Genomic DNA, 16,309 nt, shown 5'->3' with positions numbered 1-16,309 from the left:
AAGTCACACTCATGGGCCCTGTGGTCACTTGAACTTTAATTCTGGGAGGAGGGATCCGCCTGATTGATGTGCCAACCTCCAAGACTGGCCCGCTGATCCTCAGTGAGCTCAGCTGAGTGCTCCCGTGCCCGCCGCCTCTGCAGTTTCTCTTCTAACTCTGCCGTCACATTGGCCAACCCTAGGGGCGGGGTACCCTAGGCTTCAGCTGTGCCGGGGATCCCCAGTCATTACTGCACCCCCACATCTACCCAGGATGGGCTCCCAAATGTGTGGGACCCAGTGCAAGATGAAAATGTGTTCAAGAGGCTGGAGGAATTTCAAAATGGAGACAGCAGGGCATTGCACCAAGTGCAGGCTCTTTGGAGTGCTAGGTCCTATGTGACAGTATAGGTCACACACCTGTGAAGCTCCCCCAGCATTAGTCCCCTAGACCCCTTACCTGTTGTGGGGAAGAAAGCCTGCGCTGAGCTGACAGCCAGCTTCCTGGCCAGGCCACCAGTAGGGCCTTTGGGCTCTGGAGGAGAAGCCAAATGAAGGCTAAGAATGGACCTCCACTGGATGAGGGAGGGAGGGGTTGGGGAGGAAGGCCCCCTACCTGGCTTAGGAGCAATGGGTGGCTTTGGAGGTTTTGCCTGAACTTTTGGGGCTGGGTGACACTTCTTGGGCTTCAGAAGCCCTGGCCAACCAGGGGAAGCCACTGCATGGACAAAGATATGGTGTGTCACATCTGGCTGTGAGCCCGCTCCCCATCCCTTTTCTCAGCCACCTCTGGTCCGCCACCCACCATCCCCGTTCACATAGTCGGCAGATGGGGCATCTCCAATGGGGATCACATAGTTCTCTTCCGGGTTCAGTAGTGGGGGCAGCTTGTCCTGGTTGGGCACAGGCTTGATGGACATGGGAAGCGACTGCTTGGGGCCACTGGCAGAGGATGTAGGACCTGGCAGAAAATTACAGTCATTTTTGGGACGCAAATGTTGCAAGGATACCTCACGGCGGGTCTGTTGGCTTCTGTGAGCAGGAATGGATGTGTGTATGCCTGGATACAAGTATGTGTGTCCTTGTGCATGTGAGTGTATACACATGCCCATATACAAGTCTGTGTGTTCATGTCTTTGTGTAGCATAAACATACACTGGATGATTGTATAAGTTGAATATATAATATATACCGTAAATGTGTATATATGTTTGACAATGCATGGATGCTAAGGCCTGTGCTGGAGTACTGTCTATTCATTTGTACATGCATGCGTCTATAAATGTCTGAATGTGCACTGTGCACATGTGATCGTGGCTTAAGGTATGTATGTGTGTAGATGAGATGGAATAATAACATGTATTCATCCATGTGTGGAGCCATTGTCTACATGGGTGTCTACATATGAGGTGATTATTCAGTTGGACAGTCCATGTTGGTGATTGTGGCATGTGTATGAGTATATATATGCCCGCTGTGTACATGAGGCCCCTAGCATCTACCCAGCCGAGGGCATATCATACTGTTTCCAGCCTCTTCCTCTTGCTCCATAAGCTAAATGCCTCCCATCCCTTTCCCAACACCCACTCATCTCTGGGTAGTTCTTACTCTAGGCGCACCTTCTGTCCCCCTCATTGCCCATCTCTACCTACTGACATTCTTTGAGAACTTAAGCAAACACACCCTCTTCCAGGATGCCTTTCCCCTACTCTGCCCCCACTTCTCCCTAACTCTAGGCACCACAACAGCTCCAGGTTCAAACCCACAGGGCTAAGGAGTGTCTATGTCCAGCTCTGTCTACCCCCTCTATAATCTGGAAGTCCTCAGAGGGCAGAGTCTGGATAATTTTGGGGGCCCCTGCAAATCTGGGTACAAGATTGGACAAAGGCGTCAAGTGGGTCCGATGTTTCACCCCCCTCTATCTCAGCGTCTGCCTTGGGGAGAGGCGTCACCTGGGCAGGGGACCGGAGGTACCGAGGGCGCCACCCACACAGTCTCGCCATTCTCTTTATCCGCCTCCACGTAGCCTAGAACAGAGAAGGCTGCCTGGAGGAGGCGCTGCGGCTTGGGGCTGCCCCAAGGGTATACCGGAGTCTCCTGAGGCCTCACCCACCTAGGACCTTCTCGTAGTCTTCATCCAGTAGAAAGGGCACCAGCGCCTTGTTGGTGTGCAACACGAAATAGTTGACCACTGCTTGGAGTGAGGCGCAGGAAAACTGGGGAGAGATAAGGAGTCCTTTTAGGGCCTCTGGGGAGGAGGAGCAGACCCCACCAGTGTGCTTCCCGAGACCCCCCGCCCCAACGCTCACCGGCTCCTCCATGTCGATCACGTACTTAGGGCCCTCGCGCTTCACCTTGTAGTGCCTGACCACTGATGTCCTGCACATGCAGTGGGCAAGTGAGTAGCCTGGCTCAGGCCGAGGAAGACCACGCCCCTCATCCTGTCTCCTGCCGCTGGAGGACCTAACCCCCTTCCTCTTCCTTGCACACTGAAAACGCCCTGACCCACGCCCGGACTGGATAGCTCGGTTGGTTAGAACATTGTCCCAAAGCGCAGAGGTAGCCGGTTCTATCCCCAGTCAGGGCACCGTCTCACTGTCTCCCTTCCTGTCTCGCTGAAGTCAATGAATTAAAAAAAGAAGAAGAAAAATAAAAAGAAAACTGAAGTGCCTGACCAGGCGGTTGCGCAGTGGGTAGAGCGTGGGACTGGAACGAGGAGGACCTAGGTTCGAGACCCTGAGGTTGCCGACTTGAGCATGGGCTAACCAGTTCGAAGGCAGGGTCACTGGCTTGAGCATGGGATCATAGACATGACCCCATGGTCGCTGACTTAAGCCCAAAGGTCGCTGGGTTGAGCAAAACGCCCTCTCCTAGGGGCAAACCAGTCCCTCTACTGACCCCATCTCCACATCTCCAGGGAGGACCGTGTTCCAATGGCTCCTACCCGAAGGAAGGCACCGCTCTTCTTCCTGGCTCCACTCCAGGGTTCAGACTCCACCTTGGACGTGACCCGGGCTCTAATCTCATACTCTGTGATCTCTGGCCTCGCTCCTAAGTCCTCCCCTGTCCCAGTCCGACTGTTACCAGATTGACTCGCTCTGGTCAGGCTCCGTCCCTACATCTGACCACGCCTCTACGCAGGACCCTCCTTGTTCCCCTCCCCACCCCCAGCCTCCCGGATCCAGAGCTGCGCCTGCGCACCCGTTGAGCGTCTGACGTGTCGAGACTGACACTCCGTCCCTGCCGTCGCCACTGGGCCGCAGCAGCAAATTCCCGCATTCGGGGTAGCGTTCCAGGAGCAGTTGAGCCTCTAGCCGGCTCACTTGCATGAAGCACCTGAGGAGGGTCACGTCAATCACACAGGACTCGCCATGCCCACCAGCGATCCAGACCGCCCTCCCGCACGTAACCCCGCCCTCTAACACCCAGTCACACCCTCCCGCTTAGTACCCCGTACTGAGCGATCAGCCACGCCTTCTAGGCACTTAGACCCGCCTCTGGAGAACCAGCCTGGCCCTTCAAGCAACTAGAGACCTTGCCCCGAGGTCTTTATTTTTTATTATTTTTTATTTTTAAAAATTTTTTAAGACTTTATTTATTCATTTTTGAGAGGAGAAAGAGAGAGAAGAAAGGGAGGAGCAGGAAGCATCAACTCCCATATGTGCCTTGACCAGGCAAGCCCAGAGTTTTGAAGCGGCGACCTCAGCATTCCAGGTTGATGCTTTATCCGCTGTGCTACCACAGGTCAGGCTGCCCTGGAGGTCTTGACCCACCCCAAGGCACCTAGAACTGCCTCCGGAGACCCAACCTCATCCCCTAGGTCCAGGCCTTGCTCCAGAAGACCCCCAGGCCCAGGTTCCACTTCCGGAGCCTCACAGTCCTATCCTCCAAGCATCCAGACCCTCCGCAGGAAACCCAGAGATGCTCCCAAACATCAACTCCGGTTCCCAGCGTGGAACCTAATCTCCGCCCCAGCCTTAATACAGCCCTGTATCCAATTTAAGACCCGCCCGAGACTCTATTCACAGCCCACCCTCGCACCCCCTCCCGGAGCCCCTCTGGACAGGCTGGGAACTCACGAGGGCATCTCGAACATGCGGCGAGCCTCCTCTTTGGCCAGGGCCTCGGCCATCATGTACAGGTGTCCCGGCAGCAAGGTCAAGTTGGACGGGACACGGAGCTGAGGGACGATCAGAGCAGCTGTTGAACGGGTGCCCATATCACAGAGAGGCAGACTGAGGCCAGAATGAGGACAGAGCCAAGATGGGAACCTGGGTCTGGGTCTGGCTACCCTCCACTTTCAGGGGCAAAGGGGCTTTGGAGAGGATTCGAAGAGAGAGAGCCTTCAGGGATGGGGAGGGGGACAGAGGAGATGCTATAGTAGTGTCAAACTACAGGCTGCAGGGGTCAGGCAGGGAACACATGAGTAAAGTAGAAATCAGGAATGTTGACTAAAATCCTGGTTTTTAAGTGATGGCAACTGACTACAATTTTTAGCACTTTGCTGGCAAAACAAAAGGTGTTTATGGACTACATTTGGTTTGTAGGCTGCTGTTTTGAGATCAATATGCTATACTCTAGAGCAGTGGTTCTCAACCTGTGGGTCGCGACCCCGGCGGGGGTCGAACGACCAAAACACAGGGGTCGTCACGCCGGGGTCGCGACCCACAGGTTGAGAAGCGCTGCTCTAGGGGCTTATTTGGGGAATGAAGGATGGAAAAAATAAAGGATTTCTGAGGAGGACTACTGGGGAATGGGAGGAAGAGGGGCAGAGGGCACTCTGACCTCCACCACCGTCAGGATGAAGCCTTTCCACATCTCCCGAGACTCCAAGCTTTCTACCTAGGAAGAGAAAGAGTCCATGTTGATTAGGCTCAGTTTACTCATCTGTGAAATAGGAGTGAGGAATAACAGTTCATGTTTTGAAGATTAAATGAGTTAGGAAAGGTTTATTTAGGATGATGTTTGAATATAAGTCCTTAGTAATATGGAATGTTATTCTTTAATGTTACTACATCAACATTTAAAAAAACATGAATCAGATTATGTACCTCCTACCCTTTAATCCCTCCCAGGACTCCCCATTCCTTAGGGTAGAAGCCCAAGTCCTCTCCATAGCTCACAAGACCCTGCATGACCTGCCCAGTCCCTTCCCTGCCCTCACCTCCTCCATCTTTTCCCCTCACTCACTCAGCTTCAGCCACTGTTCCTCTAATACAGTGGTCCCCAACCCACGGGCTGCGGACCAGTACTGGTCCGTGGGCCATTTGGTACCAGTTCGCAGAGAAAGAATAAATAACTTACATTATTTTCGTTTTATTTATATTTAGTCTGAATGATGTTTTATTTTTAAAAAATGACCAGATTACCTCTGTTACATCCGTCTAAGACTCACTCTTGATCAGGGGTCCTCAAACTACGGCCCACGGGCCGCATGCGGCCCCCTGAGGCCATTTATCCGGCCCCCACCGCACTTCCAGAAGGGGTACCTCTTTCATTGGTGGTCAGTGAGAGGAGCATAGTTCCCATTGAAATACTGGTCAGTTTGTTGATTTAAATTTGCTTGTTCTTTATTTTAAATATTGTATTTGTTCCCGTTTTGTTTTTTTACTTTAAAATAAGATATGTGCAGTGTGCATAGGAATTTGTTCATAGTTTTTTTTTTATAGTCCGGCCCTCCAATGGTCTGAGGGACAGTGAACTGGCCCCCTGTGTAAAAAGTTTGGGGACCCCTGCTCTTGATGCTTGTCTCAGTCACGTGATACATTTATCCACCCCATCCTAAAGGCCGGTCCGTGAAAACATTTTCTGACATTAAACCGGTCCATGGCCCAAAAAAGGTTGGGGACCACTGCTCTAATACACCAAGCATAGTCCCTATCACAGGACTTTTGCATGTGCTGTTTTCTCTGCTGAAGATCCAATTAACAGATACTTACACTGTTGACTCCCTCATCTCCTTCAGATCCTCAGTAAGGCCTTCCCTGATTATACCATTTAATATTGCATCCCCTTTCCCTTAGTACTTGTCCCCCTAGCATCTACTGCCATCTGACACTCCGTATGTTTTACACATTTATATTGTTGCTTGTGTGCCTACACCACTAGACTGTAAACTCCACAAGGGCAGGGTTTTTTTTTTTTTATTATTAAGTGAGAGGCGGGAAGGCAGAGAGAATCCCACATGTGCCCCAGCAAACCCCTACCGAGGGATGCTCAGGCAGGGAGTTTTAATTGCTCACTGCTGTGCAACTACAAGGGGTCTGGCACACAATAGGTGCTCACTAATGTTTGTTGAATGATTGAATGATGGCAGTGATGGTCCTTGTGGATCAGATCTTGTTCTGGGCACTTTATACATATTATCTCATTTTGCAGTTGAGGAAACTGAGGCCCAGAGTGGTCAAGTGACTTGCCCAGTGTCACCAACCCAGTATTGGTGGTGACTCCATGCTAATGAGTGTAAATGGTGGATGCAGTGAAGAGGCAGGGTCTCCCACCAGCCCACCCCTCTCCCCAAGGAACTTACCTTGAACTTGATCTCCTGGTTCTGGAGGAACAGGTTGAAATGGGTACCAGGGTCACGGGAACTCCCCCAGGGAGCTTCATCTGTGAGTTTCACAAATGCACCAAGGTCTAGCTTCTCCACATGCTGGGGCACAGAAGTGGGAATTTGAGCACCAGGCCTGTGGTCTCTCAGGCTGCCTGGTTTGGCCACACCACCCACACACACTGCTTATCCCTAGGTTCAAAGATGGGCCAGCTCTTGAGCCCTCATTCCCATCCTTACCTGGGAGTCCCGATTGCTATTGTAGAAATAGAGAGTGAGGCCCTGGAGGCCAGCCCAGAACTTCTTGTAATCCTGGGGAATAAAGGGGGAGAAAGAGAAGCCTGACCTGTGGTGGCGCAGTGGATAAAGTGTCGAGGAACTTGAGGAACGCTGAGGTCACCGGTTCCAAACCCTGGGCTTACCCGGTCAAGGTACATATGGGAGTTGATGCTTCCTGCTCCTCCCCCCTTCTCTCTCTCTCTCTCTCCCCCCCTCTTCTCTAAAAATGAATAAATTTTTTTTAAAAAGGGGGGGAGAAAGAGAAGGAAGTTGACAAAATGGGTACCTGCAACATATCCATTTCTGCCTCAGGATATTTGCACTGGCTATTCTCTCTGCCTGGACACTTTTCCCTCAGATCTTCACATAGTTTCCTTCACTACCTGCTTTGTGTCTTTGAACAAATGTTGCCTTCTTAGATCAGACCTCCTCATTCATCATCCTGGGGATCTTTTATTCTCTGAGAAATGACTGAAGGAAACCTTGATGGGATGGGGGACCCAGAACAGTACCACAGTCTATGTAGGTGGGCGTTCTAGGAGTCAGTGGAGCTAACGGAATTTGTGGTGATCCATCCATTCACCCACCCATACATCTGTTGACCTATCCCACCCATCCATCTACCCACCGATCCACACACATACATCTTCCTGTCCCCTTCTCCACTCCATAAATATTTATTGGCATCTCCTAGATTCAAGGTCTTTGAATAGGTGCTGAGTTTCTGGTCTCAGAATTTCACAAGGTTCTGGATTCTAGGATGTCTGCAGATTCAGGATTTCCCCCCAGGATTCTGAACTCTAAATGCCCTAACTCTGGAGGTTTATGGAGCTGATACAGCTCAGATTGTAAGATTCTAGGACTTCTTTTTCACCAAATAGTCTCTGAACAACCAGCCCTACTGTGGAAAAAATAATAAGTAGTACATGACTCTGTTTCTAAATATATCATGTTCCAGAGGATAGAGAAAGCACAGATACTAAACTCCTCCAGAGAATCAAAACTAGGACCCTTGGGGAAGGACAGACTCTGGGCCCATGAGGTCACAGAAATTAGTGGCCCTCCAACTGGAAAATCTGGGAAGACTTCCTGAAGGAAGACACACTTTAACTAGTCTGTAATGATAAAGAAGGTAGTGGTGCTTACATTGACAGACATCATTCACTCATCCACCCATGCATCCATGCATCCACCTATTCATCCACCCAACCATAGATAAATCCATACATTTAACTAACATCGATTGAGGACCTACTCTGTGCTAGGCACTGTTTCAGGCACTTGTAATAATGTAGTAAGTGATTGAATTCAGTATAGTCAGATCTGCTTTGTCATGCACCAACTTTGTGCCATTGAACAAGTTATTTAAGCTCTCTGTGCCTCAGTTTCACCATCTATAAAAAGATGATACAAATGGTACCCATCTCAGTGGCTGTTATGAGAATTGCTCTGAGCCAAGTGCTTGACCTGCTAGGGCTTCTACTTTCCTGTAACTGTGACTATGGCCCTATCCTACCCATTTTGTTACAAAAAACCCTGAGGCACAAAGATGGAGAGTCATTTATATAAGGACTGGGAGTCAGAAAGGTGTAGAGCGGGGATGTAAACCTGGGTCTCATACTCTGGGGCCCATGGTCTTTTTTAACCACTGTGTTCTGCTGCCTCTTGATGCTTTCTAGGCTGAAGGTCATTTGGCACATGGAGACACAGGAAAGAAGGAGGGAAGTGAATGACAAAGTCAGGGAGGTGTGCAGGGAAAGCAGTGGCTGGGTTGGATTACAATAGAAGATGAATGAATATAGTGAGTGGGGAGGGAGAGATGGGGCCTTAGTAGGAACCAAGGGGCTGGCTTTATTCTGAGTAAGATATAGAAAAACACATGCATGCATGCACACATTGGTCCAGTGGCCAGTATCTGGTCCTGCTGAATGTGACCACCACTTCTTACTGTCCTCACATGTAACTCTCCTGACCTTGACCTGTCCCCTGCAGCTGAGGTTCACAAAGTTGGTTCAGGGATCAGGGAAAGGGAACTAATTAATTCCTCATTTCCTGGAGGAAGTCCTGATCCTGTTTGTATCAAACAAACAGAAAGAGAGACTGAGACCAAGAGAGACACAGATACATACAGGCAGGGAGAGACAAAGAGAAAGAAAAATAAATAAGAGTCAGAGATACAGAGAGAGACAGAGACAGACAGACAGGTGGACAGACCCTTCCCAGCAACCAGCCCATGACCTGCATCATCCGGCAACAACTCCCACCTCCTTGGCCAATTGGGGAGATGGAGGCTCAGAGCCGTGTCTCACCTGCCAGGCCACCCAGGAATACCAGCCTCATTACTCCAACTTACCCGGTCACGGGGTCCCTTCTTCTCCAGAAAACTCTCGTGGTAGTGTGAAGGCAGGCCACTCTTGGGCTTGAGGACCCGGGTTGGGCTCAGGGCCAAGGCCATGGTGGGCCTAGCCTTTGGCCTGGCCTCTCCTTTCGGCACCCAGATCAGGCTAGGAAGCAGAGAAACAGGTTCCAGGGGAATTTCCTCTCTTCTGAGAGCTCCCAAGCTCTCTACCCCGCCCTTGCTGGGCGGGGACTGGACCTGGGCAGTTCCAGGAATGCTAGGGAAATTCCAGCCTCTCTGGTCTCCCCAGAGGTCAGGGATCAGTAAAGCCATGCTGGAGTAGTAGAATGGTTGAGGAAGACACTGGGAGGCTTTCAGTGTGGAGCAGAGACTGGGCAAATTGTGTACCAGGAGGAGTGACCTGCTTCAGTAAAGGCCTAGAAGGGAGCAAGGAAGGAGTGTGGTGCCCTGGTGGCTAGGGGATGTAACAAGAGAGGACACAACAGGATCATAACATAAAGGTCTGAAATACCTTTAGGCTGCCTGAGCATTAGAATAATCTTGCCTAGGCCCTGGCCAGTTGGCTCAGCGGTAGAGCGTCGGCCTGGCGTGTGGGGGACCGGGGTTCGATTCCTGGCCAGGGCACATAGGAGAAGCGCCCATCTGCTTCTCCACCCCCCCCCCTTCCTCTCTGTCTCTCTCTTCCCCTCCTGCAGCCAAGGCTCCATTGGAGCAAAGATGGCCCGGGCGCTGGGGATGGCTCCTTGGCCTCTGCCCCAGGCGCTAGAGTGGCTCTGGTCGCGGCAGAGCGACGCCCTGGAGGGGCAGAGCATCGCCCCCTGGTGGGCAGAGCATGCCCCTGGTGGGCGTGCCGGGTAGATCTCGGTCGGGCGCATGCGGGAGTCTGTCTGACTGTCTCTCCCATTTCCAGCTTCAGAAAAATACAAAAAAAAAAAAAAAAAAAAAAAAGAATAATCTTGCCTAGATCTAACCCCAAATCTTTCTGGGGTTCTGATAGAAATTGTACTAAATTTGTATATCAGTTGGGGGAGATTTGACATCTTTATTATATCAAGTCTTCCAGTCCATGGACAAGGTCTGTCTCTTCGTTTATTCACTTTTTTTTTTTTTTTTTTTTTTTTTTTTTACAGAGACAGAGAGAGAATCAGAGAGAGGGATAGTTAGGGACAGACAGACGGGAACGGAGAGAGATGAGATGAGAAGCATCAATTATTAGTTTTTCGTTGTGTATTGCGACACCTTAGTTGTACATTGATTGCTTTCTCATATATGCCTTGACCAAGGGGCTAGAGCAGACCGAGTAACCCTTTGCTCGAGCCAGTGACCTTGGGTCCAAGCTGGTGAGCTTCGCTGAAACCAGATGAGCCCACACTCAAGCTGGCGACCTTGGGGTCTCGAACCTGGGTCCTCGGCATCTCAGTCCGACGCTCTATCCAATGTGCCACCGCCTGGTCAGGCTAAATGTTCTTTTTTTTTTTTTTTTTTTTTTTTGTATTCTTCTGAAGCTGGAAACGGGGAGAGACAATCAGACAGACTCCCGCATGCGCCCGACCGGGATCCACCTGGCACGCCCACCAGGGGCGATGTTCTGCCCACCAGGGGGCGATGCTCTGCCCCTCCGGGGCGTCGCTCTGCCGTGACCAGAGCCACTCTAGCGCCTGGGGCAGAGGCCAAGGAGCCATCCCCAGCGCCCGGGCCATCTTTGCTCCAATGGAGCCTTGGCTGCGGGAGGGGAAGAGAGAGACAGAGAGGAAGGAGGGGGTGGGGGTGAAGAAGCAAATGGGTGCTTCTCCTATGTGCCCTGGCCAGGAATCGAACCCGGGTCCCCCGCACACCAGGCCGACGCTCTACCGCTGAGCCAACTGGCCAGGGCCTAAATGTTCTTTTTAAAAAACATTTTTTCTGCCTGACCCAGCAGTGGCGCAGTGAATAGAGCGTCTAACTGGGATGCCGAGGACCCAGGTTCAAGACCCCGAGGTCGCCAGCTTGAGCGTGGGCTCATCTGGTTTGAGTAAAAAGCTCACCAGCATGGACCCAGGGTCGCTGCCTCAAGCAAGGGGTTACTCGGTCTGCTGAAGGCCCGCGGTCAAGGCATATATGAGAAAGCAATCAATGAACAACTAAGGTGTTGCAATGCGCAACAAAAAACTAATGATTGATGCTTCTCATCTCTCTCTGTTCTTGTCTGTCTGTCCCTGTCTATCCCTCTTTCTCACTCTCTCTCTGTCTCTAAAAAAAAAACAACAAAAAAAACCCATTTTTCTGATAAATTATTAATTAATGGGCTTGTATGTCTAATTCTAATATTCACATATTCATTTTTAGTGTGTAGACATGTAATTGATTTTTTAAAAATTTCTTTGTTGATTTTAGAGAAAGGAGAGAGAGAGAGAAAGAGGCGTGGGGGAGCAGAAAGCATCGACAACTTGTAATAGTTGCTTCTTGTATGTGCCTTGACCAGGTAAGCCTGGGGTTTTAAACCAGTGACCTCAGCATTCCAGGATGATACTTTATTCACTGAGCCACCACAGGTCAGGCACAATTGATTTTAAAAATATATTATTTATTTATTTTTTTAAAGGAAAAACCGCCTTTTTAAGATTTTATTTATTCATTATAGAGAGGGGAGAGAGAGGGAGAGAATGAGAGAGAGAGAAGGGGGAAGGAGCAGGAAGCATCAACTCCCATATGTGCTTTGACTAGGCAAGCCCAGGGTTTTGAACCGGCAACCTCAGCATTTCCAGGTTGATGCTTTATCCACTGCGCCACCTCAGGTCAGGCTATTTATTTATTTTTAAAAGAGATGGATTGAGAGTCAGAGAGAGAGAGAGATAGATAGGGACAGACAGACAGGAACAGAGAGAGATGAGAAGCATCAATCATCAGTTTTTCGTTGCGACAACTTAGTTGTTCACTGATTGCTTTCTCATATGTGACTTGACCGCGGGCCTTCAGCAGACCGAGTAACCCCTTGCTCGAGCCAGCGACCTTGTGTCCAAGCTGGTGAGCTTTGCTCAAACCAGATGAGCTCGCGCTCAAACTGGAGACCTATGGGTCTCAAACCTGGGTCCTCTGCATCCCAGTCCAACGCTCTATCCACTGTACCACCGCCTGGTGAGGCTGATTTTATTTTTTATTTTTATTTTTTTGTGACAGAGACAGAGAGAGAGACAGATAGAGACGGGCAGGCAGGAAGGGAGAGAGATGAGAAGAATCAATTTTTTGTTGCGGCACCTTAGTTGTTCATTGATTGCTTTCTCATATGTGCCTTGACTGGGGGGCTACAGCAGACTGCTCCCTTGCTCAAGCCAGTGACCTTGGGCTCAAGCTGGTGAGCCTTGCTCAAACTAGATAAGCCCACACTCCAGCTGGCGACTTCGGGGTTTCAAACTTGGGTTCTCCACATCCCTGTCCAATGCTTTATCCACAGCGCCACGGCCTGATCAGGCTTATTTATTGATTTCAGAGAGAGGGGAGAATGAGAGAAATGTTGGCAGGGAGGAGTGGGAAGCATCAATTCATAGTAGTTGCTTCTTGTATGTGCCTTGACTGGGCAAGCCTGCGGTTTTGAACTGGCAACCTCAGCATATCAGGTCAACACTTTATCCACTGCACCACTTCCATCCGGCAAGCCCACTACGTAGCAAAGCTCTGCCCATCTGGGGCGTTGCTTCATTGCTCACCAGCCAAGTTGTTTTAGCGCCTGAGATGAGGCCATGGAGCCATCCCTCAGCGCCCTGTGCCAACTTGATCTAACGGAGCCATAGCTGAGGGAGGAGAAGAGAGAGATAGAAAGAGAAAAGGGAGAGGGAGAAGGGTGGAGAAGCAGGTGGTCGCTTCTCCTGTGTGCTCTGACTAGGAATTGAACTCGGGACATCCACATGCTGAGCTAGAGCTCTACCACTGAACCAACTGGCCAGGGCCTGCAATTGATTTTTGTGTGTTGATCTGCTATCCTACAACCTTGGTGAACTAGCTCATTTATTAATTCAGAGGCATTTGTTGTAGATTTCTTGGGCTTTTTATCTACTTATTTATTTTGTGAGAAAGAAAGAGAGAGGGACAGACAGGAATGGAGAGAGTAGGGAAGTATTAATTGTTTGCTGAGACACCTTATTTGTTCATTGATTGCTTTCTCATATGTGCCTTGACTGGGGGCTACAACAGAGCGAGTGATCCCTTTCTCAAGCCAATGACCTTTGGGCTCAAGCCAGTGACCATGGGGTCATGTCCATGATGCCATGCTCAAGCCAGTGACCCTGCACTCAAGCTGTTGAGCCCACGCTCAAGCTGAATGAGCCAGTGCTTAAGCCAGCGACCTTGAGTTTTGAACCTTGGTCCTCTGTGTCCCAGTTCAACCACTCTATTCACTGCACCACCACCTGGTCAGGCTCTTGGGATTTTTAATGTGGAATCACATTAAATTTTAATTTTTAATCATGTCATCTGCAAATCAAATTATTTATTTATTTTACATCAAACACATCCCATTTATTTATTTTTTTAAGTAAATAACAAAGACCTAGATTACCAACTTTACTTTTTATTTTATTTTTTTTGTGGGATTTTTGTTGTTGTTTTTTTTTGTGTGTGTGACAGACAAAGGGACAGATAAGGACAGACAGCCAGGAAGGGAGAGAGATGAGAAGCATTAATTCCTTACTGCGGCACCTTAGCTGTTCATTGACTGCCCTCTCATATGTGCCTTGACCGGGAGGCCACAGTAGACGGAGTGACCCCTTGCTTGAGCCAGTGACCTTGGGCTCAAGCCCGCGAGCCCTGCTCAAACCAGATGAGCTTGTGCTCAAGCTGGCGACCTCGGGGTCTTGAACCTGGGTCTTCCGCATGCCAGTCCGACGCTCTATCCACTGTGTCACTGCCTGGTCAGGCTCAACTTTACTTTTTAAATCTAAGCTTAACATTACATATTTATTTATTTATTTATTTATTTATTTTTTTATTCATTTTAGAGAGGAGAGGGAGAGAGAGAGAGAGAGAGAGGGAGGGAGAGAGAGAGAAGGGGGGAGGAGCTGGAAGCATCAACTCCCATATGTGCCTTGACCAGGCAAGCCCAGGGTTTTGAACCGGCGACCTCAGCATTTCCAGGTCGACGCTTTATCCACTGCGCCACCACAGGTCAGGCCTTAACATTACATATTTAAACAATTGTCAAAACTTACTAAGTTGCCAGCATTCATACACAACTAGATACATACTCAATTTATATTAAACCAGAAATGTATTACCATGGATGCATTAATACCGCTCATGACTAAATACTGAACAGAACTGAAATTACTTTGTGGAAGATTCATCCTGGCAATGTTAACTTCACAGCAGGCTGACACTATGTGACTCACGGTTCACACACAGTGGAAAGCAAGTGTACAGAAGTCATGACTACCTTGGATTACATTAATAAAAAACAAAATGCATACAGAGATTTACAATTTTAAAGACAAAATTGAAAAAAAAATGAGGTCTATCATGTGGTCCCAACAATCAATTCAGAAGTCCATGACAAACAGGGCTCTGATGAGCTGTGTATAAATATTTTAGACTAGGTATAGTTACACTGAAAGTCGAATTCATTCAAAATCTTCAAAAAAATGTTCGTGTTAATCCCGAAGTGGTGTTCCTTACAGTTAACATGTCTATTACATATGTACATTGAATTGCTTATTATCCAAACATAGCAGCTGCTCCTTACCATTTATCGTTAAGGACTTTATTATTATTATTTTTTTATTTATTCATTTTAGAGAGGAGAGGGAGAGACAGACAGAGAGAGAGAGAGAGGAAAGACAGAGAGAAGGGGGGAGGAGCTGGAAGCATCAACTCCCATATGTGCCTTGACCAGGCAAGCCCAGGGTTTCGAACCGGCGACCTCAGCATTTCCAGGTCGACACTTTATCCACTGCGCCACCACAGGTCAGGCTCGTTAAGGACTTTAACTGGCCATCTTCTTCGTTTATTCTTTTTTGACCATTCGCAACAATTCTCTTTGTAGTGATTTTTCTTCCGTTAACCATCTGGTAGAAGTCGATACAGATTTGAAGTTGCCCATCCCACTACCACTAAATGAGGTGGAGGAGAATGAAGTGAGACCCCACTCCTGCCCCCATGACCTAATGACCCGAAGGAAGTAAATCCTGTTATCAAAAGATGGAAACCCTCCGAAAGATGGGAATCCACTGAAGGCGGAGAAGAATGAGCATGAGCCCATTCTACTGTTCCCATGGGAGCCCTGTCAAGTTCCAAAGAAGTTATCAAATGGGTCCTCGAAAAAGCCGAATGAAAACAGGTCCCTAGCCCTGGCCGGTTGGCTCAGTGGTAGAGCATCGGCCTGGCGTGTGGTAGTCCCGGGTTCGATTCCGGGCCAAGACCCACAGGAGAGGCGCCCGTCTGCTTCTCCACCCCTCCCCCTCTCCTTCCTCTCTGTCTCTCTCTTCCCCTCTCGCAGCCGAGGCTCCATTGGAGCAAAGATGGCCCGGGCACTGGGGATGGCTCCTTGGCCTCTGCCCCAGGCGCTAGAGTGGCTCTGGTCGCGGCAGAGCGACGCCCCAGAGGGGCAGAGCATCGCCCCTGGTGGGCAGAGCATCGCCCCTGGTGGGCAGAGTGTCGTCCCCTGGTGGGCGTGCCGGGTGGATCCCGGTCGGGCGCATGCGGGAGTCCGTCTGACTGTCTCTCCCCGTATCCGGCTCCAGAAAAATACAGAAAAAAAAAAAAAGAAAACAGGTCCCTTCTATCAAAAAATTACCTGAACGTTATCGGGGTTCTGGAATGTGAAGCTGAACTCAAACAGGCTGTCCAACTGGCTTCCACCCATCCCTCCTCCTCCATTTAATCCTTCTTTGCCATATTTGTCATAGATATCCCGTGTTTTAGCGTCAGAGAGCACCTCATAGGCCTCATCTACTTGTTTGAATTTCCTCTCTGCTTCTTCTTTATTCTCAAGATTATTATCTGGATACTACTTCAATGCCAGTTACCGGTATGCCTTTTTAATATTCTCGGTGGCGGCATGTCTCTGCGTGCCTAGAACTTCATAGCAATCCACCACGTTTTACAGGCTGCTGGAACCCGAGGATGCAGAGCCCACGGGGGAAGGTGCATTGGGGCTATGGCCAGGTTCCCTCGGG

The 16,309-nt window shown here is 49.5% G+C and overlaps 1 protein-coding gene and 1 pseudogene across 4 annotated transcripts; both read right to left on the bottom strand.

Moving 5' to 3' along the window:
- Window positions 1-16: 16 nt before the first annotated feature.
- STAP2 (signal transducing adaptor family member 2) lies at window positions 17-9,391 on the bottom strand. Of its 4 annotated transcripts, XM_066275981.1 has the most exons (13): window positions 9,162-9,387; window positions 6,770-6,841; window positions 6,509-6,631; window positions 4,765-4,821; window positions 4,059-4,159; window positions 3,181-3,315; window positions 2,289-2,358; window positions 2,093-2,195; window positions 1,932-2,006; window positions 785-940; window positions 596-697; window positions 440-514; window positions 17-178 (listed from the first exon to the last, which is right to left on the bottom strand). In XM_066275981.1, the coding sequence occupies exons 1-13, from the start codon at window positions 9,261-9,263 to the stop codon at window positions 36-38; spliced, it is 1,314 nt and encodes a 437-aa protein (XP_066132078.1). In that variant the 5' UTR covers window positions 9,264-9,387; the 3' UTR covers window positions 17-35. The 4 variants fall into 4 exon arrangements, with proteins under 4 accessions (XP_066132078.1, XP_066132071.1, XP_066132087.1 ...); XM_066275974.1 differs by having other exon boundaries at window positions 440-697; window positions 9,162-9,391; XM_066275990.1 differs by lacking the exon at window positions 1,932-2,006 and having other exon boundaries at window positions 9,162-9,390.
- Window positions 9,392-15,055: 5,664 nt separating this feature from the next.
- LOC136319393 (dnaJ homolog subfamily B member 6-like) lies at window positions 15,056-16,233 on the bottom strand (annotated as a pseudogene).
- Window positions 16,234-16,309: the final 76 nt, after the last annotated feature.

Source organism: Saccopteryx bilineata, chromosome 1 (genome assembly GCF_036850765.1).
Source record: "Saccopteryx bilineata isolate mSacBil1 chromosome 1, mSacBil1_pri_phased_curated, whole genome shotgun sequence".
Lineage (NCBI taxonomy): Eukaryota > Metazoa > Chordata > Mammalia > Chiroptera > Emballonuridae > Saccopteryx > Saccopteryx bilineata.
The sequence above is the reverse complement of the archived record's forward strand: the minus strand, read 5'-3'. Positions and strand labels throughout refer to the sequence as shown.

What these genes read in the sequence shown, in the direction of transcription:
- STAP2 (XM_066275974.1), bottom strand. Translation starts at nt 9,263, where the DNA reads ATGGCCTTGGCCCTGAGCCCAACCCGGGTCCTCAAGCCCAAGAGTGGC. An exon ending in ATAGCAATCGGGACTCCCAG is followed by an intron (nt 6,632 to 6,769) that starts GTAAGGATGGGA and finishes TCTGTGCCCCAG; the next exon opens with CATGTGGAGAAGCTAGACCT. An exon ending in ACACGTCAGACGCTCAACGG is followed by an intron (nt 2,359 to 3,180) that starts GTGCGCAGGCGC and finishes CTGCATGTGCAG; the next exon opens with GACATCAGTGGTCAGGCACT.